The 22038-nt window shown below is 40.6% G+C and overlaps 1 protein-coding gene across 1 annotated transcript in view; it reads left to right on the forward strand.

Moving 5' to 3' along the window:
* Positions 1-5334: 5334 nt before the first annotated feature.
* The window catches only part of crispld1 (cysteine-rich secretory protein LCCL domain containing 1), a 62302-nt gene continuing 45598 nt past the window's right edge, over positions 5335-22038 (forward strand). Inside the window, exons 1-2 of the mRNA XM_002937077.5 lie at positions 5335-5901; positions 6281-6602. Of these exons, the coding sequence (XP_002937123.2) occupies positions 6345-6602 (258 nt within the window). The 5' untranslated portion in view covers positions 5335-5901; positions 6281-6344. The remainder of the gene's footprint in view (positions 5902-6280; positions 6603-22038) is intronic.

Here is a 22038-nt window from a genome sequence, read left to right on the forward strand (position 1 = left end):
TTTCTACTTAAGTCACCAAGTTGTGTTTCAATAGTTGCCCTACACCCAATACCTACGCACAAATGTGATTTTTCCTGTAGGAATGATATAATTAGCAAACCAGTGGTTCATGAGCAACATGTTGCTCTCAAACCCCTTGGATGTTGCTCCCCGTGGCGTCAAAGCAGCGGCTTATTTTTGAATTCCTGACTTGGAGGCAATTCTGGTTGCATAAAAACTAGGGGGCTGATTTACTAAGACACGATTTCGAATCCGAATTGGAAAAATTTAGTTTGGAAACGAACATTTTGCGACTTTTTCGTATTTTTTGCGACTTTTTCGTATTTTTTGCGATTTTTTCGGCGTCTTTACGATTTTTGTGAAAAAACGCGAGTTTTTAGTAGCGTTAACACTTGCGCGCAAAGTCGTGCCTTTTTCGTAGCGTTAAAACTTAAAAGGCGCGACGTTTCGCGCAAGTTTTAACGCTACGAAAAAATCGCGACTTTGCGCAACTTTTGTAATAGCTACGAAAAACTCGCGTTTTTACGCAAAAATCGTAAAGACGCCGAAAAAATCGCAAAAAATACGAAAAAAAAATCGCAAAATTACAGATCATTACGAAAAAAACGCAATTGGACGCATTCGGCCCGTTCGTGGGTTAGTAAATGTGCCCCTAGGTGTACTGCCAAACAGAATCTCCTGTAGGCTGTCAGTTCACATTAGGACTACCAAAATAGACAATCACAACTGATATTTGGCACCCCAGGAATTATTTGTCATGCTTGTGTTACTGCCCAACTCTTTTAAATGTTGCTCATGGGTAAAAAAAAGTTGTGAACCTCTGCTCTAGACAAAGGGCATCAGGAACAATTGATGGGTGGGATACAGTCTACTCATGGTTTAGTTGAAATTGAAACTTTTACACAATAATGATGGGGCTCTGTCAAATATTGGGAAGGAAGACTTGAATATTTCATCAGCAGAACCATGGAGGAAGTTCTTCTTCTGATAAGTCTGCACAGCCCTAAATACTAACCCAAGGCCCAAGATTCTATATAAGGAGATGTAGTACCTGGTACCATTTAGGGCAGTGACTCCCATATAGAGGGATCCATAGTGGAATCTAAAGTACTACATGCATCTTATACATCAAATAGACATATCTTTGCAACATTTGGGCCCAACTTTCTAACTTTGCCAACTCACTAAAGGTAATGTAATATGGAGCAGATCCTCCACCAGAGGAGAAAGCACTTGGATATGAACGAATAAGGTGAAAATCTAAAACACCAACAGGAAAACATGAAGAAACTGATAAACAAGAGAAAGAATGAGATAGCAGAGGAAGTAGAAGAGGAAGAGAGTAAAGTAGGTGTAACCCTATCTTGGCTAGAAAAAGTACTTTGTCCAGCTAGGATGAAATAGAGCATTAGTTACATTGCACTCTAACACAGAAGGATGGGCCTTTGCTAGGGGAGATGTAGTGGAAATACAACTCACTTTGGCTGTTGTGCAAGAAATAAAAATAAAGCATGCCAGAAGGTTCTTTACAAACTCAAACAGAACAGGTTTATTTCCAAGACAATGGAAATACTTCCGGCAGATGAGACAGTACAGGCGATAATGATATCCCTGCTCTGTGACTTCACTAGGGGTGGTGTCCCTCTAGGGCAGAATACTTCCTTATGGATAAAGGATAATATGAATGGAGACATGGACTCTATCTTCCACATTCTCCCTCTTTCATATTCCTACCTACTCATTAGTTCAGACCTCACTCCGCCTTTTCTGTCCATACAAATAACTGCACATAACATGGCTTAGATTGTTGAACTTGAGAAATGAAATTGGTTAAAATAGAAGAGTTTTAAAATAGAGTAATTCTTACCATAAATTCTGTTTTAGAGGCTGGAAGATACACTTAACCGCACAGGTGCAGATTTATGTTACTCACAGTTATGGATCTCTACCCACTATGCTTGCCAGTAGGCTTTCTAATCGTACTGCACTGGGAATAATTGTAACAACTGGCTGCGGCTATTTAACTGTGGCTGTGGCAATCTGTTTACAGGAGGCTCCATGCAGCAGTGGAGAAGTGTACATTGCATACTGCTGTTGGAGATAATACCAGAGCTAATTTATCAACACTGGGCAAATTTGCCCATGGCCAGTAACCCATAGCAACCAATTAGTGATTGTCTGTTTTCAGCCAACTTCCGGTAGAACAATGAATGCAACAATTTGATTGGTTGTCATAGGTTACTGCCCATTGGCAAATTTTCCCAGTGTTAATAAATGACCCCCAGTGAATAAAGCTGAGCCTATGGTGCCGGGTCTGTGTGATTGTTTCAGGCTATGGGAGTATGGTGTACAATAGTGATAGGACTTTTTGTTCTTAATAAATTCCATAATGACAAGTATTATGGTCCCTTGCAGAACTTGCAACTTGCACATTTGGTGAACAAGCTTTGGTTGCATTTCTTAGCTGACTTTTGGAGACCTGTAAGGGTCATGTAGGATATTGGCCAAATGGTCCCTGCTGGAGCTGAGTCAAATTCAATCCCCTCATCCATCATAAAAAGTGCTGCGGAGGTTGCTGTCGTTGATATGGATGAGTTTGAAGCTGCCCTAAGTGCAGAAGGATCTGCTTTTTTACAAACTCCATATCTGGAGCAACTCTTCTAGATATCCTCAGCTATAAGGTCTGATATGAGTAAGTAAAGCCATTGTTTTGGGGGAGAGAATTATAAAAGAAACTTGAATATTAGTTGAAATGTTTGACCCTTTAACTTTTACGTTTTTAGTGTGGCTTAATAACTGCAAAAATCTGGGGCACTCCACGCTTTGCACTTCACCAGCAGCTCCGACAAGCACTGAATTCATGTAAAGAGAGTGGAAGTGCCTCATCAACAACCAGAGGTGGGGACTGTAAGCCCCGTAACATGACTGTTACAGCAGCAGCTACTTGGGTCATTTGGATGTGTCTGTCCTCACTCCCCTTGCTGCAGATCACCCATGGGAGCCCTCCTGATTTTGCAAAATGCCTTCCAGCTGCCTGACTCACTGTCCCACTGCCCTTGGAATGTCCACATATTACACATATTTTTCTAGAATACTTAGATATTTCTTCTTTTTGATTTCTTGCACACTCACATTGAACATCAGTACTCACACATACATAGTCATGTAGTCATCCAAAAAGTAGGAAAAAAAGCTTCAGCAGGTCAGCAGGTTTGCTGCAAGACCACTACCCATAATAAATGTTTTGCAGCAAACCTGCTGAAGCTTTTTTTCCTACTTTTTGGATTTCTACAATTGTATTTGGTTGCAGCACAGAGCAACAACTAGGAGCTAAAGCTTTTTTTCGCAAGTATTTTATACAAAGTTCACCAACAATTTTTTACTTTTGATAGTCATGTAGTCATTATAGTCATGTAAAGGCTCTTACACATGGGCGTTTTTACTTGCCCTCCAAATGATTTATGGGGCATGTTCAGCGCTTACATGCACTCCCAATGAGATACAGCCCCGCTGACTTGGGTCGCTGTTGTGTGTCCTTCCGTGTGGTGTGTACAAAAAGCCAGCCATGCAGAAGCACAGGTAAAAACACCTGCTTTAAGAAAGGTCAAATAAATACACTACTTTAAAGCCATGATTTGCATGTGATCTATTTATAAAGTTGAATTTTTATTTGATGTGAATATGTAGCCCAATGGAACATTCTGTAAAGGTAGGTTTAAGCCTGGATAAAACACTGGCACGGTGAATGGTGCATCAGACACTGATTTTGCCACCTGGATTTGTCCTGTTGGCTTTAATATTCCAAGTTAAAGAAATCTTTAAAAATACACAAATTACCATGTAATGGGGGAGTTCCATGACTGGGAAGCACAGTGTGAATTCAAGTCAGTGTTGGGCTGGGTGTCTCACCCACTGAGCTTCTGCCCTAGAGGCCCCGACACCCTCTCAGGGGCCCCTTCCACCCGCTCATCCCCCTGCCAGACCCTTCACCACCCCCACACACACTTAGGACTTACTTTGGCGCAATTAGGGGAGGAGTCAGAGGAGTAACAGTACTTACAGGTATAAGGTCTGGCCCTGACTCAAGTGTTAGGACTACAGTGGAGACTTATCACTTATACTAGACCTACTTTTACACCCTTGTTGGCAGAATATATATGCCACATAATATAATTATGCCTTACATTTATTTTAATTGTCTTCCATTGTAAGACAGAAGTTGCCAGTCTGCAGCCCTTTCACTTCTAGACTAGAAATTCCATATGAGGAATCATATTTATTAGCTGTAAAAATAAATAATACTGTAACCCTTTACAATGTAAACAATGCAACATGTGTAATTAACCTTTGATCGTTGAAGGATTATGGGAACTTGAGTCCTAGCTAGGTTCTAGTAAAAACCTTGATTTTCTGAAGTGAAACTTTGAAGATTGAAGGCTTTTGGGGTCATTTAAGTGGACATAAGTTGCACAGTTGCACACTGACAAATTTCCCTGCAGTCAGTTGGTCAGTAAAACCCCATTGATTAAAGGTACTTATGTCAAATTATGCCCTTTGCAATGCTACATAATTGTGCAAATGCAGCTCAGTTCTTCCTGCGCAGTTGCTCCTATTGATGCAGAGGAACCCTGAAACTGCCCCCACCTCTGCCCTCACACCTTATTCTTGTGTTGAAAACTGGAAATAACCAACTGGTTTTGGAAAACTTTCAGCAAAATTGCACCCAAAGTGCCAATATTATTGCAGTTGCTTTACTGCTTATTGCAACAAAAGCTTTCAGTTTCTCCTGGGGGTGCAATAATGCTGGAATTTGGGTGAAAAAATGGCAACTGTGTTTAAAACTGCACTTTGCCACTTTGCTCACTGCACTTGCAGACATAAATGACCCCTTTTGTCTTACTGTCCCATTAGGGTCCTTGATCTGATGCTGTGGTACCTGGTAGTGATGAGTAAATCTGTCCCGTTTCGCAACGCTGAAAAATTTGCAAAACTTTGAAGAGCTTTGCGTAACTGCGAAAAATGAGCGAAACAAGGTAAATTGTCACACGTGCTGTGAATTTTCTGCTGTGAATTTTTGTGCCCAATGGAACGCAAAGAAATCTGCCAATGGTGAAATGCAGAAATTCACTGTAAATCCATGCCTGGTGAAAAATTTGGCTCATCACTAATACCTGGGGTAAGGCTCCCAGGCACAGGCTTCTGAGAAAGCAGCGATCTTGGAATGAACAATCTCTTGTGCATCCCAGTAAGTCCAGCTCTGACTCTGGCTCACTCTGGCTCTGGTACAGGCAAGCGCAGTGAGGGCTGCCCTACAGTAAGGGAAAGGCTGCTGTAAGGAATGCAGGGGGCAGGCTACTCTGGTGGCTACACTGGTGGCTACTCTGGTGGCTACACTGGTGGCTACTCTGTGGCTACACCAATGGCTAGGGAGCAGCAGATTGTCACCTCGGAATAGCCAGGAGCAGCAGCCTGTGAGAGCTGCTAGAGAGGGACGTGCCCTTGGGGAGGAACTGGAGATCGGGAAAGGTTTACTAGCGTCTTATTGTACTGACACAACTGCCAGTATTGTACTGTCACCCTATAGAGCGTAACTGTCACTTGGCCATGGAACACAGGGACTGCTGGGCTCACACACGGCCGATGCTCAGCGCTAATCGCTGCGTTTGCCCAAGGTAACCAGCTCCCTGCAGCTCCTGGCAGCTCCTCTTACTCTTAAGCCTGAGAACTAATGAAGCTCCTCCTCCGAGGCTTCGCCGATACAAAGTGAGCTCCGCACCGGTACTGAGTGACAGGCACTCCTGCAGCCGCCGCTTGTAGCCCAGTGCGGAGAAGCGGACCCGGCAGCTGTCTGTACTTAGCAACAGACTTAGCAGCACAGGCTCATTCTCCCTGACAGCAGCAGTAAGTAACTTGCATGTTCTCCCTATTGCTGCATGAAACCTCCTACATACAGTCGCTATTCAGTGGCCCCATCCTATTGTTGCACCCCCTGTGCTGGGATCTGTATTAGAGAATGCATTTCAGATTGGTGCTTTTGCATTACATTGATCTTTATCCATAGAAAGCCCAGGGCAAAATTAGCAGCACTGGAATAAGCCCCCTCCTTCTGTATGGATCTCAGGACTTTCACTGTTAGTTGCACCCCCCCACCCCCCACCCCCCCAAAAAAAAGTTAATTGTGATTAGCCCCATGCCCTGTAGCTGCCAGTGCCTTTCCTTGCTTGCATTCCTTGCCTACAGTAACAGCAGTGCATTCAACTCCCAACTTCTTCCCTTGCAGAGAGAACATAGCCGGGACTAAGGAAGTGGCCAGTTGGCATTAACCCCCAAAGAGAACCAGTACAATGCAGGTTGCAGCCCAGAACTGGCTCAGAGCGACTGTCTTGCTATTCATAGCGCAGTCAGTCGTTACACTGGTTATTCCCAATGCCACGCAGCTAGAAGGGCTCCTGGAAAAATACATGGATGAAGATGGTGAGTGGTGGACTGCCAAGCACAGGGGGAAGAGAGCCATAACCGAGAGTGACATGAAACTTATACTGGATCTGCACAATAAACTGCGAGGCGAAGTGTATCCTCCAGCCTCCAATATGGAGTTCATGGTAAGTGAAGCACCCTTATTTCCCAAGACTCACAATTCTGCATTACTCCTTTCTCATCACACTCTGCCTGTGGCTTTCAAGTTCAATGTTTGTCTCCCTGTGCAGAGACTGAGCCACAATATGTGCTGGGCTAAGAGCCTTCTTTGCTGGAGCTTTGTTTTGTATGGATAGAGAAAGAGAGAGGGAGACGAGGGAGGTGGGGGCTGACTTAGTCAGCAGGAAGGGGGATGAAGGGGGGAGAATGTGGGAGAGAGAGTCCACTTTTCCAAATTCATCTTTTATTTGCTCCACAGAGCAGGATGCAATATATTATTAGTTATCCTTTCATTTTCCATTGCTATCATATTCTGCAGTCACCATTCCCTGCCCCAGTGAAGCTTACACTCTAAGGTCCTGCTCACATTCACACACACTGTGGTATTGTCAGTTTTATAAGGAGACAGTTTATTAGCTTGTGTAACTGCTATGTGAATGGGAAATGCTTAATCATCTTTGTTATACATTATATATAGATGTTTAAGTAAACTTACCCTTTATCAGACACACCGACCAACATGGGATACACCTTGCAGGTGTTAATGGTGAGATATGAGCTAAGCCAGGGATCCCCAACCTTTTATACTTGTGAGCCACATTTAAGTGGAAAAAGTGTTGGGGAGCAACACAAGCATGAAAATGGTTCCTGGAGGTGCCAATAAGAGCTATAACTGGCTACTTAATAACCCCTGTGTTGACTGGCAGCCTACAGGAGGTTCTGTTTGGCTTTATACTTGGTTTTTATTCAACCAAAACTTGCCTCCTTACCAGCAATTCAAAAATAAGCACCTACTTTGAGGCCACTGGAAGCAACATCCAAGGGGTTGGGGAGCAACATGCTGCTCATGAACCACTGCTTGGGGAACACTGCGCTAAGCTGTGTGGCTGTGGCTATGGAAGAGGTGTGCTCGGCATTGTGGGAACTGGAGTCATGGGTAAAGGACAGCTTGCTACTGCCACATTGTTTCAATGGTACATATAGTCAGGACAAGCAGAGGAGGGAACTGCAAGGGATAGACAAATTATATCTTTGCCCCCCCCCATGATTTCATGTGTGTTGCAGGTCAAGCCCCCCTGTTTCCCCTGTGAGTCTGTTTCCACTATAGCTATGCCACTGAGTCTGCTTTCTCTAGAATTCATATTCAAAAATAACTTAATTTACTAATCAAATTTTTGAACATTTGTATTAATGCGTGTTAGAATATTGCTTGAGTTAAAACTGCTTTCATTATGGAAAAAGGAATGTTTGACTGATTTACTCTTTAATGCAGCAAAGTACAGTGTGGGTACCAAACAATGCCTGTGTCTGGCCCACTGATAATTGATCTGAAATCTGGAGTAAGTGTAGGAATACGGCAGAGGAATGTAAGTGCTTACTGCAGGCGATGCTTTGGCCATTCGGAAGCAGAGATAATTGTAACCACTGCTAAATATTGCAATATCTTTCCAGAAAATTCTCATTATCATCAAGATGACTTGTCTGTCTGAGCTATAACTGTAAGCTGTAACTCTTACTGCCGCCATACTCATTATACCAGTGATGTATCAAGCTCCTCCTCTTTAGCGTTGCATTCAAATGTGATTTCTGTATCGATGATGTCACAGAAGTTATGAAACTCCCCTCCGTCTATTGACTGTGCATGGATCCATTCAGCCGGCCTTGGTCCATCTACTGAATGCTAAACCAACCTCTCATTTGAGTAAGTGACATATTTATTATAGTTAATATCACTGATGATATTGTCCATAGTAACCAATCAGATCTTTGTTTTGTTTTCTAACTTGAAGGTGACTGTTCAATTCTAATTGCTGATTGGTTGCTATGGACAACATCACCTGCGATGTTGCCTTACACACTGTAATAAATATGCCCCTAAGGGAAGGAACAAAGTCTCTGTTCAGAGCTGGGATGGCTGCTTTATGTTATTTAGATTCTTTCTGCTGGTGGAACAATATTTATATCAATATTTTCTAAGGGGTATGTGGCTCTTGCACCTAACTCAATATAAGAAATCAGTGGAAAACGTGAGACTGATGTGCATGAAAAGTATTACTGCAATAGTAACTTTTCTATAAAATAAAAACCCTATTAAAGTCCTGGCAATAATAAATACATGTTGTGCTTAGTTTTAAAGTGACATTAATCACCGATATTTACTGTAAGGGAGAAGTGTGAGACTGCAGCACTAACCTCAACAGCAAGCGCTAGTGGTTCAGTTCACAGTGTGGTTTATTGTACTTAGCTTCTTATTTATGTTCTTACACTTGGTACAGGCAATGAAATAAAAAAGGCTAAGGTTAGCACTTTAGTCATTATCTTGGATCTACCTCAGTAAGTCGGGTGTGAGTGTTTATCCAGAGCCAGAAGGCAGTGAAGGCCCCTAAGGAGTTTAAACTAGGTAGGTGGCTGTGTGAATGTGTAGTAGGGTGACGTGTTGTAGGTCATACATTCCAACATTTGAAAAATGTAAAGAGGGACAAAAAGGAATTCTGCGCATAGTGCGGTGAATTATTTGACCTCACCCATTTTTTTGCAACCACACCTCCTAAATACCACTCCCATTTTACAAAATTTAAAGTTTGAATGAATTTCTGGGTTTTTTGGGGGTCTTGTTTTATGTGTTATTACAGTTTTGCTAATGATGGAGAAATTGTCCCATAAGATGCAAGTCTAAATTCGCCTGTTTAGCTTAATAGTTACAATTGTATCTAAGTGCAGGTGTTGCCTGTTCAGTATCATGGTGACTAGTGTCAGTGTAGAGCCCCAGTAAAGTTATAAGGGTAAAGGATTATTTGTATATGTGCCAGGGGTGTCCCAGAAGACAAGTGTGAATGATTTTCTTCCTTTCAAGATGCACAACATACGTGTGTTTGTGTTTCTGTGTGAAACAGTTGCAAAGTATACACCTTCTGGGAAGGCCCAGGCAGGGTGTAAGGAGCCATATGCAACCCTTGTGTTCTGACTTATTTTGCACCTACAGTTTTTGGTACAGATTCCCCTTCTTAGTTTAGTAGTGAGATTTATTTGCACTGGTGGAAATATTAAGTTACACCTTTATGTCATGATGATAAATGCACTTGATGTATTAGCTGATGTAGCAGTGATATTTGGATTATTGTATACTGTACTGCCTTTGTGCCATGGTCCCTTTTTTTCCTTCCCACTCTTGTTATGAAGAATAGGTTGAATTCAGCATGAAATGAATCATTCTTCATTTAAACTCCTCTGCACAATAAATGTCATTCTGAAGAATTTTCTTGTACAACCTATCACAACAATGTGCATTGTTACCCCCATTTGCCCCCCCCCCCCACCAGCAGTTCTACCACTGATGCAGTTGATTTAAAACTTTCACATGATGGAATATTGTTTACAGTGTTGATATACAGCAGAAAACCTGTCCCTATCCAGTAGGTTTTAAACATTCCAAGGTAAGCTCTATCCAAGTGTAGAGGGCAAGGCATGCCACCTTGTTTTGGTCTAAAGGGGTGGAAGGGCTGCAGGAACATTACTTAGACCCTTAATGGAGTTATGTAATAAAAGGCACTAAGCTTGCCCAGGTGCAGTAACTAATAGCAACCAAACAACATGTAGCAATTACTGGTCACCTGTTTAAAAGCAAACATCTTATTAGTTGCACAAATAAAGCGCTGAGCAATTTCCGGAGTGTGACCTGTACTGTATGTCCCCTATACTACTATTGCTACTACTACTATTCTGCATTCCCTGGGTGTGGCTTGTCTTAGATAATGGAATATTCCAAAAATAAGTACCAGCTGTAATACCCCCCTAAGTTTACTAAAAGATCTTACAGACATGGATATACCAGAACACTATGTCAGCAATGCTATTCCTTTGTTACTATAACAGCTCCGCTTAAAATGCCTTTATTAAAAGTAATTCAAGGAGAGGCTTGCTGCTTTTGGCCTCTTTATATTTGATAGGATATCATACCCTATTTGTCATATTTAAGCAAGTTTTTATGCTGGGCCCACTGATTTCATAGAAGTAGGAAACAATGATGCAATAACTAAGAGGCAGCAGTAAAAGCCAATGTATTTAGTACAGGTATGGAACCCATTATCCAGAATGCTCGGGACCTGGGGTTTTCTGGATAAGGGGTCTTTCTGTAATTCAGATCTCCTACCTTAAGTCTACTAAAAAAAATTATTAACAGTAATTAAACCCAATAGGATTGTTTTGGCTCCAATAAGGATTAATTATATCTTAGTTGGGATCAAGAACAAGGTACTGTTTAATTATTACTGAGAAAAAGGAAATCATTTTTAAAAATTTAATTATTTGATTACAATGGAGTCTATGAGAGGTTGCCTTTCCGTAATTCAGAACTTTCTGGATAACAGGTTTCCGGATAAGGGGCCCCATACCTGTACATCCATTCTAAATTCCTTAAGCTCCAATTTTCATGCAGTGCAACAACAGGATTTATGTGTGTAGTATGTGTTATTATGCTACATTGCCTGATGGGACATGGCACTCTCTAGGGCAATATTTAAAATGAAATGTATAAATATCCAGAGTTTCAGAGCAGCCCTGTAGCATATTGATCCCCTGCAACCAACTAGTTTACTTAGTATGCCCAGTACTATAAATACAGTATTAGGGAGATTTTAAATCTCACCTTTTCACTCATATTTTGACATTGGCATTATTTAGATTTTTTTATTGGTGGGGCAGATGGTGGGTGAAATGTAGTTGGGTATTTTTTTGTCTAAAGCTATTATTCAAATCTTAAACCATTTCACAGATGCTTAATATGTGTTAAAAACTGATTTGTGCCTACCTTTGGGTCTGACATTTTTGCTGTCATATCCAGATAATATCCGCGGTAGATTTAGGAAAAGTTATACAGGTATGGGACCCATTATCCAGAATGCTCGGGACCTGGGGCTTTCTCCTACCTTAAGTCAGCTAATAAAATTATTTAAACAGTAATTAAACCCAACAGGATTGTTTAGGCTCCAATAATGATTAATTATATCTTAGTAGGGATCAAGTACAAAGTACAGTTTTATTATTACAGAGAAAAAGGAAATAATTTTTAAAAATGTGAATTATTTGATTACAATGGGATCTATGTGAGATGGCCTTTCTGTAATTCGGAACTTTCTGGATAATGGGTTTCCGGATAACGGATCCGATACCTGCACTAATTTAGGAACCTTATGACAATAGGAAAGTTTGAGGTTTGTGTGTCTTTTGGGAGACTATGGGGCACATTTACTAATCCACGAATCCGAATCCACGAATCCGATTTCGTAGCCGTTACGATTTGCTCATATATTGTCGCAACTTTTTCGTATTGAGCGCTCGTAAATGGCGGGCAAAACTTTCAGACTTTGCATGATTTTGGAAGCCTTCCATAGGACTCAATGGCACTCTGCAGCTCCAACCTGGCCCAAGGAAAGTCTCCCATAGGGCTCAATGGCACTCTGCAGCTCCAACCTGGCCCAAGGAAAGTCTCCCATAGGGCTCAATGGCACTCTGCAGCTCCAACCCGGCCCAAGGAAAGTCTCCCATAGGGCTCAATGGCACTCTGCAGCTCCAACCCGGCCCAAGGAAAGTCTCCCATAGGGCTCAATGGCACTCTGCAGCTCCAACCTGGCCCAAGGAAAGTCTCCCATAGGGCTCAATAGCACTCTGCAGCTCCAACCCGGCCCAAGGAAAGTCTCCCATAGGGCTCAATGGCACTCTGCAGCTCCAACCCGGCCCAAGGAAAGTCTCCCATTGGGCTCAATGGCACTCTGCAGCTCCAACCTGGCCCAAGGAAAGTCTCCCATAGGGCTCAATGGCACTCTGCAGCTCCAACCTGGCCCAAGGAAAGTCTCCCATAGGGCTCAATGGCACTCTGCAGCTCCAACCCGGCCCAAGGAAAGTCTCCCATAGGGCTCAATGGCACTCTGCAGCTCCAACCTGGCCCAAGGAAAGTCTCCCATAGGGCTCAATGGCACTCTGCAGCTCCAACCTTGCCCAAGGAAAGTCTCCCATAGGGCTCAATGGCACTCTGCAGCTCCAACCTTGCCCAAGGAAAGTCTCCCATAGGGCTCAATGGCACTCTGCAGCTCCAACCTGGCCCAAGGAAAGTCTCCCATAGGGCTCAATGGCACTCTGCAGCTCCAACCCGGCCCAAGGAAAGTCTCCCATTGGGCTCAATGGCACTCTGCAGCTCCAACCTGGCCCAAGGAAAGTCTCCCATTGGGCTCAATGGCACTCTGCAGCTCCAACCTGGCCCAAGGAAAGTCTCCCATTGGGCCTCAATGGCACTCTGCAGCTCCAACCCGGCCCAAGGAAAGTCTCCCATAGGGCTCAATGGCACTCTGCAGCTCCAACCCGGCCCAAGGAAAGTCTCCCATTGGGCTCAATGGCACTCTGCAGCTCCAACCCAGCCCAAGGAAAGTCTCCCATAGGGCTCAATGGCACTCTGCAGCTCCAGCCTGGCCCAAGGAAAGTCTCCCATAGGGCTCAATGGCACTCTGCAGCTCCAACCTGGCCCAAGGAAAGTCTCCCATAGGGCTCAATGGCACTCTGCAGCTCCAACCTTGCCCAAGGAAAGTCTCCCATAGGGCTCAATGGCACTCTGCAGCTCCAACCTGGCCCAAGGAAAGTCTCCCATTGGGCTCAATGGCAATTTACGAAAAAGCCGTAGCGGCTACGAAAAAGTCGCGACAATTTACGAAAAAAACGCAAAATACCGATCATTACGAAAAAAATGCATTCGGACGCTTTTCGGATGTTCGTGGATTAGTAAATGTGCCCCTATATGTAAACAACTTGTAAAACCAAAGTATAAAGCTTGATTATTCAAACCATTTCACAGTGCTGAACCAAGAAGATTGTCCTGTAGAATTCAGGCTGCAACACTCCCAAACCTTCAATTGATTAGGGATAAGGTGAGGATGCAAAGAAACCTCACATACATTGTATTGTATTATCCTGTAAACCATTTTAAAAAAAGCTCTAGAAATTCTGATTAAGAGTAAAAGCAGGAGAAGGCAGAGAAAACTCAATATGGCACTGTACTGTACAATACTATGCAGCGCAATAAACTGGGAGAATAGTATGTATATATGTAATGTATAATGAATCCTTTTAAGCCTGTAGATCCTAAATACTAATACAGTAGTACACTTGATACCAAGCTTAATCAGTGATCCCAACTCCGCAGGTACAATTTATCAAGGTGGGTACTTACATTTTGCCTTATTCTGAATAGGTTAAAAAAAAAAAGAGGCAGAATCTTTACTTTATCCCAATATTGTATGGAGCTTAAAGTAAAAATAAAATAAATCATAGCATAATTGGGATGGGCATAGTGTTCCTCAATAAATCAGATTTTATTAGTAAATCTGGAAAATGATTGGGGGGCAATAATACTTAACATTATTAATAATACACATTTCTGAAAGTAGATCCTAAATACTAAAATTTTCCTTAAACATCTAAAAAACCATTTGACTCATTGTCATTTTTAAGAAGCGAAAGATTTAATTTTAGATCATATTATAGTCCAAAATAAAGCTTTATTTTACAGCATAAATACTTGGTCTTTGGTGACCAATTTTATTTACAAATAACAGGGACTGCAATAAGCAGTAAACTATACAGAACTGGAATGTTTGGAATAATAATTGGAGTAACCACATACCTGTAGTATTTTATAGGCGCTACATAGATGATGTGGTGATTATTCGGAGGGATAATATTGGTAGTGTTAATAACGCCCTAATCAGAAAAACTATACACATAAATGGTGCTTTATTTGGTGGTCTTGCTCATACAAGGATGTATAACTCCAATGAAGCATAATCCAAATGGCACTCGCACAAACAGAAATGTGCAATGGTTTTTATTTAAATCTCAGCAGAAGTTTCGGGGCAACCTCCCTTCCCACTAGAGCACTTGAAAAAGGGGGGTGGCCCTTGAAACATCTGCTGAAATTTGTATAAAAAAATCAAATCTGGTGTTATGTGAGTTCCATTTGGATTATGATTCATTGGAGTTAATAATGCCCTATATCAATGCTAACACATAGAACTGGTATTCTCAATAAAGGTTATCATATAATCTATATCTAGTATAAATAAATTTAAAGCAACTGGACTTGTTTGGTAATCATTACCAAACAAGTCCAGTAGCTTTAAATTTATTTATACTAGATATACCATGACCTGAATGAATGAAATTCTTTATAGACATATAATCTATAGTATTTAGTTATTATTATTTGTGGAAAAGAAAGCTTATATAGATACCAAGATTTACTGCACATTGACAGGAATGGTTTATTAATACCCGCAAATGTTTGATATTACTTGTGGACAGATTGTATAAGGAAGGTGGAACTGTAATTAGCTTAAGGGGGTTGTTCACCTTGCATCACACTTCACTATCTGGCTCTGTATGTGCCTCAGACCCTTCTAATAGTTCTCCCAATAAAAGTTCAACCTAATCATTGTAACAATAGAAGCATTACTGTATGAATATTGGGTCGCTTCAGTTTCAGATTTTTTTTGCATATGCTAAATGGGTGGAGCTTGTCTTAGGCTGGTGGAGTGGGTCACATGGTTGCAAGGCCATGCTAACAAAGGGATGAGTGCTTTAAAGAGTATTTTTAGTCAACAGCCAATTGGATTACAGACATGCATAAAGAGGAAAAAATACAGGTGTGCACAGTTTACTACTGTACTGAAATGTTGAAATGGGGTCAGTGACCTCCTACCTAGGCAGCATAGACCTGGACTGGGCCCTGTATGTGTGTTTATTCTTTATAGTGGAATATCTTGGAATCCATGGAAAATAATGCACACACATTGCGTATCTGCTTTATTTTATTGACAGTTCATCATTCTGCTATTAAATAGCTATAACCAATTCCAGTATATCGTGGAAGACTAAAAATTTGAGATCCAGTCACGCCTGTTAATTAAAATAAAAAGACAAGGCCCTGGTGGGAGTGCCCTTTTTTAACCAAGATTACCTTCCTTTTATGTTTAGTATGGAAAATGCTACAAATACCTTGGCATATGATAAAGGCTGATGAGGTTTTGGCTCCACTTTTATCTGATGCTCCCCTTATGTATCATAAAAAGTCATGAATGACTGGTAACTATATAGCACCAAGAAATATACAGCATATAAGGTAAAAGAGAGCAATCCAATGGATTTGCAAGGTTTGCGTGTAATAGTATGTTACAGCTGGAGATGTAGGTATTGTTATCTAGTGGCACTAAAAGAATCATACACAAGTTGTTCTTCAGTTGCAAAACTAAAGAGCTATTTTGTGCTTTCCTCTGCTCATGTGACAGAATATAGGAAGAACTAAAGGAGCAGTCGGAACTTGCAAGAAATATTAGACATAAAGTAAAAACACATGGCAAGTCAGTGCATCACAGTAGTGAAGGCTCAAGTTTATGTTTTTTTAGGATTTCAGCACATTCCACATACCAATAGGGGAGGTGACAGATTTATAAGGCTTGGACAAAGAGAGACATTTTGTATCCATACTGTACATTAGATACTAAGGAACCTAAAGGACAAAATAGAGACCTTGATCTAGCAGCTTCTAATTGAACTTCTTCTTCTTTAGATATAATAAAACAATCATGGATTTATTATACACTAATTGTTTGAAACATCTATGTATTCACTTATGTATGTAGTTTATGTATTACTATTTGTGAACCTTTAACTTATGCTATTAATGTTTTTATTAATGAAGATGCAGGGGCGGGCCGACTGGGTTGCCTAATCAAGTTTAACCCCTTCAAATGAACCCTACACTCACTTATATAAACTATATATACCAATACCTATACTAACTATGGATGTTAAGATCACAATAGCCTTTTATATTATGTTTTTTAAAGAAATCATCCAAACCCCTCTTTAAGGCATTAATAAAACCTGCCATCACAACATCACCCAGCAGGGCATCTCACTGCCCTCACCATAAAGAGGTTGATCTTTTTTATGGGAATAAAGACCATCCCCTATCTGTCTATAATGTCCTTTAATGTACCTGTAAAGAGTAATCATGTCCCCCTCGCATAGTTTAATTATTCCATCCCTTTTGCCAGCTGCACATCTCTGCACTCTCTCTAGCTCATTAATATCCTTTTTATGGACTGGAACTATTGTTATTCACATAAATCCCCAGTTTCTTCTCAGCTAAGGAGGCCCCCAACACACTATCATTTAGTGTATAACCTTGAACTTATCAAGACTGAAGTTCATATTCCATTTTGCTGCCCAGTTTTTCAATTTAGTCAAATCACTCTGCAAAGTTCTTCCATCCTACATGGAATTATAGTTGTGCACAATGTAGTATCAACAGCAAAAATAGAGACAGTACATACAATGTCTACTTCAAACTCATGAGTAAACATATAAGAGAAGTCAGTTGTTGGACCCTGTGTAATGATGCATTAGTACTAGTGCTCCCAAACACTGCTCTTTCCATGGATGCGCCAGATAGTGGCATGGAGTGTTTGGAGCTTGTGTGAAGACCACATGAAGTCGCACAGATTTGTGGGTAGTTTGTTGCTTCTGAAGAAGTGGTCTTGGGGGTCCAATAAACATGTTAAGGTTTAGTGGACACTGGATCTTCTATTGTGGTTGAAACTAGCACTTTGTACCAGATACAGTGGGGTGTTAAATTGCATTTGGACCCATGAGTGCTGAGCTACTTATGCACCATATAACATTGTCTGTACTGGGATAACAGTTTTGCTTATTTTTACTGCATTAACAATAAGGCTTTCATTAAGTTCCTCCTTTGAAAATTTTGTCTGCGGAGATGTGATCACTGATTATGATTGGTTAAGCTCGGAAGCATTTATTATGCACTGCACATACCCTTCTTTGAATACATTGTTCCTTACAGTATCATAATAAGTGAGGCTTCTCTGACTTCTTTCTATAATCGTATAAAGAATTATTATTTTTAACCATTTACAGGGCCCTTAGCAACCAATCAGGAGGTAGCATTTACTGGTCAGCTATTTAAAAACAAATGTCTGGTTGCTATGGTTTCTAGATGTGGGCAACCTTTTTGCCTTTTAATACATTTACTACATTAATGAACAGAGGTGAAAGCAGCAAAATATTTGAAATAGCTTTCAGCTTTTTGCTTTCGTAACACTGCATACATTTAGCACTGCTCCTGCGCTGGTAGTAAATTGAAATGAAAATATTATGGTGGTATTTTCCTTAATTTGTTCTGAAACAAAATACTGCCTAATTTTTTTCTAAGAATGTTAGCAACTTCGTTTACACAGGCGTAATTGTCAGCTGTCTGACTTTGTTTGATATGGCGTATATGTATATTAATCTTCATTCAACAAAGAGTGCTGTCACTTAGTGCGCAACAATTTTACATCCCTACCATAAGCAGAGTATATGCTGTACTGCAACTGAACTGAACAGGGATAACTGGGTAGGATTATTAAACCAATAGCATGCAAGCTTTATTAGAATCTAATGATGAGTGAATCTGTCCCACTTTGCAGAAACAATTGCGAAAAATTCAGAAATGGCAAATTTTTTTTTACACGTGCAACAATTATTTGTCAAAGTTTTCCACAGCAAATTTTGTCCCCCATTGTGCGAAAAAATCTGCCCATGGCAAAACATGAAAATTCACCGCGAATCCATGCCTGCCGAATTATTTTGCCCATCACTATTAGAATCATTTACTTGTGTGTAGAACTAAAAGAACTTAGTTAACAATGATGCCCCCCAATGGTTATATAAGTGAAATTGTATATAAGTGAAATAGGCATGATGTCTGTTTTTCTATAGATGTTTGCACATCACATAGTAATGGAATATCGGGATTAGGGGGCACATTTACTCATCTTTTTATTTTTAAAAATTTGAAAATACTCATTTCCACAAATGTCTGAGATTTACTTAAAAGTCTGAACTGCAAGAAAAAGTTGCAGAAAATTCACGAAACTCCAAATTTTTCAAATCGTCGCACCAAAACCTGTACTTTTTCAAACTGTGGCACAAAATACCAGTGTCAAGAATCCGAAACCTCCAAAATTTCGAAGCAAAAGACGGGTTCTCTAGGGAAGGCACATCTGCCACTGACTTCTACATGATCTGGGCAGGTTTTAGTTAGCAAATTGTCGAATTCTGATTTTTTAGCCATTGTGATGCATAGTAAATCTTGAAAAATTCAAGACTTTTTTCTTCAACTTTTAGTGCTAAAAAATTTGAATTGGAAAAAAACCCAAAAACGAACATTTGTAAATGGTCCCCTTAGGGTAACAGAACTCTAGGCAAATCTGGCAAAAAGGACCCCCCCCTCATCTCTGCCTGTTAATAATTGGAACTGTATGTGTATGTATAAGATATGGGCAGTGGCAGAGGACACAAGGGATGCTGGCTGCCTGGATGTTGTCTAGCAATGTGGTACCACTCAAATAATTGACCACTGCCCATAATGTAGGTCCAGCCCTGAATGGAGAAACTTGTCAGAGTTTGAGAAATGGTGAAGCAGTAAAATAAGAAACACTAGAGCTCATTTATCAAAACTTGTCAAATCTGTACCTGGCAGTAACTGATGGCAATCGATTAAATGTTTGCTTTCATTGTTAGGCAAAAAAATGATAATCTTTGATTGCTATGGGCTACTGCCAGGTGCAAAGTGTCATAAGACAATTATGGTTATTGATAACAGATGCCATGGGAATGCCACCTTGTCCGTATTTATCAGATACATCATTTTCAAGCATTAGTTTTCCCAAAAGTATTCCTGAATCACACAATTGGATTAGACATGCCAGCCCTTACTAGAGTAGCCCCAATGCCACTCCCCTTAGTTTATGTACATCTTAATGTAGCTTTATAAATATCACTGGTATGTGGGAGATACAGTGAAGAATTTACACATACCGACATGTTGCTTAATATTGTTGTATTTGTTGATATAATTCCTTAGAGTTCTCACCAATTTAATACTATGTAAGTATGCTATACTATTGATATACTAACACTTCTGCTGATTATTTTTTGAGGCCAAAAGATAAGGTCTGGATGAATGCCTTGCACAAAGCGCCCAACTGCTGCACTTAAATGACCTCTGCCCAACACTGTATACTACACTTGGAGATCCAGTGATTGCATTGCACTATTATCGTTGTTGTCATGACTTATTTCTCTAAAGATCTTGGAACTGACTCTGAAAAGCATTGAGAACCTCTGTGTAGAATGTAGTTGGTCTCTGTTTTGGGAGAAGGTTAGCAAAGCCATAGAAGATAGAGATATACATATAATTAATAACTTTTTATGTTTTAAGGTCACTGACCCTAGTGACTAGATACTGTGCACACTCCTTAGTAATCCCTAATAATATGTCTATACAGAGTGGTTCCTGTTAGTGTAGGCACCTTTTACTCTGAACTACAAACTTAAAGAGGACCTGTCACCCAGACATAAAAAGCTGTATAAGAAAAGCCCTTTTCAAATTAAACCCAAATTTATTTTTATATTAACACATCCAAACCCATTATAAAGGCATTTAAAAATCCTAGCTGTCAATCATATATTGCGCCGCATCTATGCCTTTGCTGCAAAGAGGTGGGGCAGACTATTACTTTCACTTTCCATTCGGCACTCACTTTCCCCCTCCCTCCTCACCATCTAATTGTGTAATCAGTGCCATGGACATGGGCATCTGGAACAAACACAAGATTTTGGGGTGAATTTGCCTTAATAACAAGTGCCCACAAAATGGTGCCTGCCTGCTTGCTGTGATTGTGTATTTCCAAGGCTGAAGGAAACAAGATTTCTATAATTTATATAGTGTAAGTGAAGTTTATTTTGCTTGACAAACACAATAGAAAAGAATTTGAAATTATTTCTGTAGTTTCTCTTTATTAGGTTATGGTTCAATAAATACTTGTGAACTAGCCCCACGCAAGCCGGTACTACGCACCTGTTTACAAGGACCAGTAAGGCTGTGGTGGGGGGAGAATGGCATGGAGTAGGGGTAGGTAGACTGAAGAGATACGTACCTAGTGCCCCCCTAGACATGTGCCTCTTCTGCCTACCCCTAGTCCTGACCCTGTTTGTGAATAAACAGGTGAAGCCTACAATACAAGGCTGTTATCATTATCATTATCAGGAGGTCCCTGCTTCCAACTTCAGTTCAAGGACATGATTCTTCCTACGGAAAAAACCCAGGGAATAGGGGTCTGACTTTGGCCTGTGTGACTTGACTAAGTTAGAGAAGAAAGTACAGTGTTAGCTGAACAATTTGGTTTACATCCTGCTGATGTGATAACTGATCAGTATAGTTTATATCCCCTTTTTTAAATATAATTTGTGTTTTCACTGACAGTTAAAACAAACATTTACTTTGTGGAACCTGTGATTTCCTTGCTTAAAGGAAGCGCATTGAAGTAGCGGAAAGGAAGAATGATCCTTTCAATCAGTAATTCATGCACAGGTTGTTCTTCCGAAAACAATCAGGCTTTCAAGCGTCAAAGCTCCGGCTTGGTAATCTTAGAGCTTTGTCCTTGTGCTGAAACTGGAGCCACGTCTGCCGGGCATTACTGGGCGTACAGATGTATAAAGTGCAATCTTCTTCAATGAAAAGCCATCACTGCGATGAAATTGGACAGAAAAGGCTTTTTGTTATAACACAGGGGACATTACAATATATATATATATGATGAGAAATAGGCTTTCCTGAATTTCTAAAATCCTTTATCAAGCACCAACATGATTTGTCTTGATTTGCACAATGTGCAGACAATTATATGTTACTATATCTTGCTCACATTTAATCTCTCTTGGCTCTGTGCTTCCATGATTTCTCTTAAACCATCAAAGAAAAAAGATTTACACAGATAAAATTTTCTGTATAAACAGTGCAAAATATCAAGGAGGAATTCCCCCTAACTCTTCCATGTGCCACCACTAAACAAAATATTTGCAATTTAAGCCTCATTTACAATGGCAAGTGCAATGTGCAAAGCGCACAAATGGGCACACAAGGAAACCCTGGCTGGAATTGCCATCAGTCTGAACCTGCCTGGGTTCCATTACCATTGTTGTTTCAACAAAATCTTGGATTCATATAAGCTGGCCATACACATACCGGTGAAATCATAATTACACATCTGTATGCCTGTATGCTGGCCGTATCTATGAACCATGGAGATCAGGAGTCGCACTGAGCAAAAGAAACGAGCAGAGATGGATCAGGAGTAATGATGGGCGAAATTATTTGCCAGACATTGATTCGCTGTGTGATAAAAAAATTGTCACCAGCAGCAAAAAAAAATTGGTGCACGCATCAAAAAAATGAAGCGCCTGACAATTTTTTTGACAGGCAACATTTTTGCTGTTTCGCTAATCTTTTAAAAG

The sequence above is a fragment of the Xenopus tropicalis genome, chromosome 6, assembly GCF_000004195.4.
Source record: "Xenopus tropicalis strain Nigerian chromosome 6, UCB_Xtro_10.0, whole genome shotgun sequence".
NCBI classification, from domain to species: domain Eukaryota; kingdom Metazoa; phylum Chordata; class Amphibia; order Anura; family Pipidae; genus Xenopus; species Xenopus tropicalis.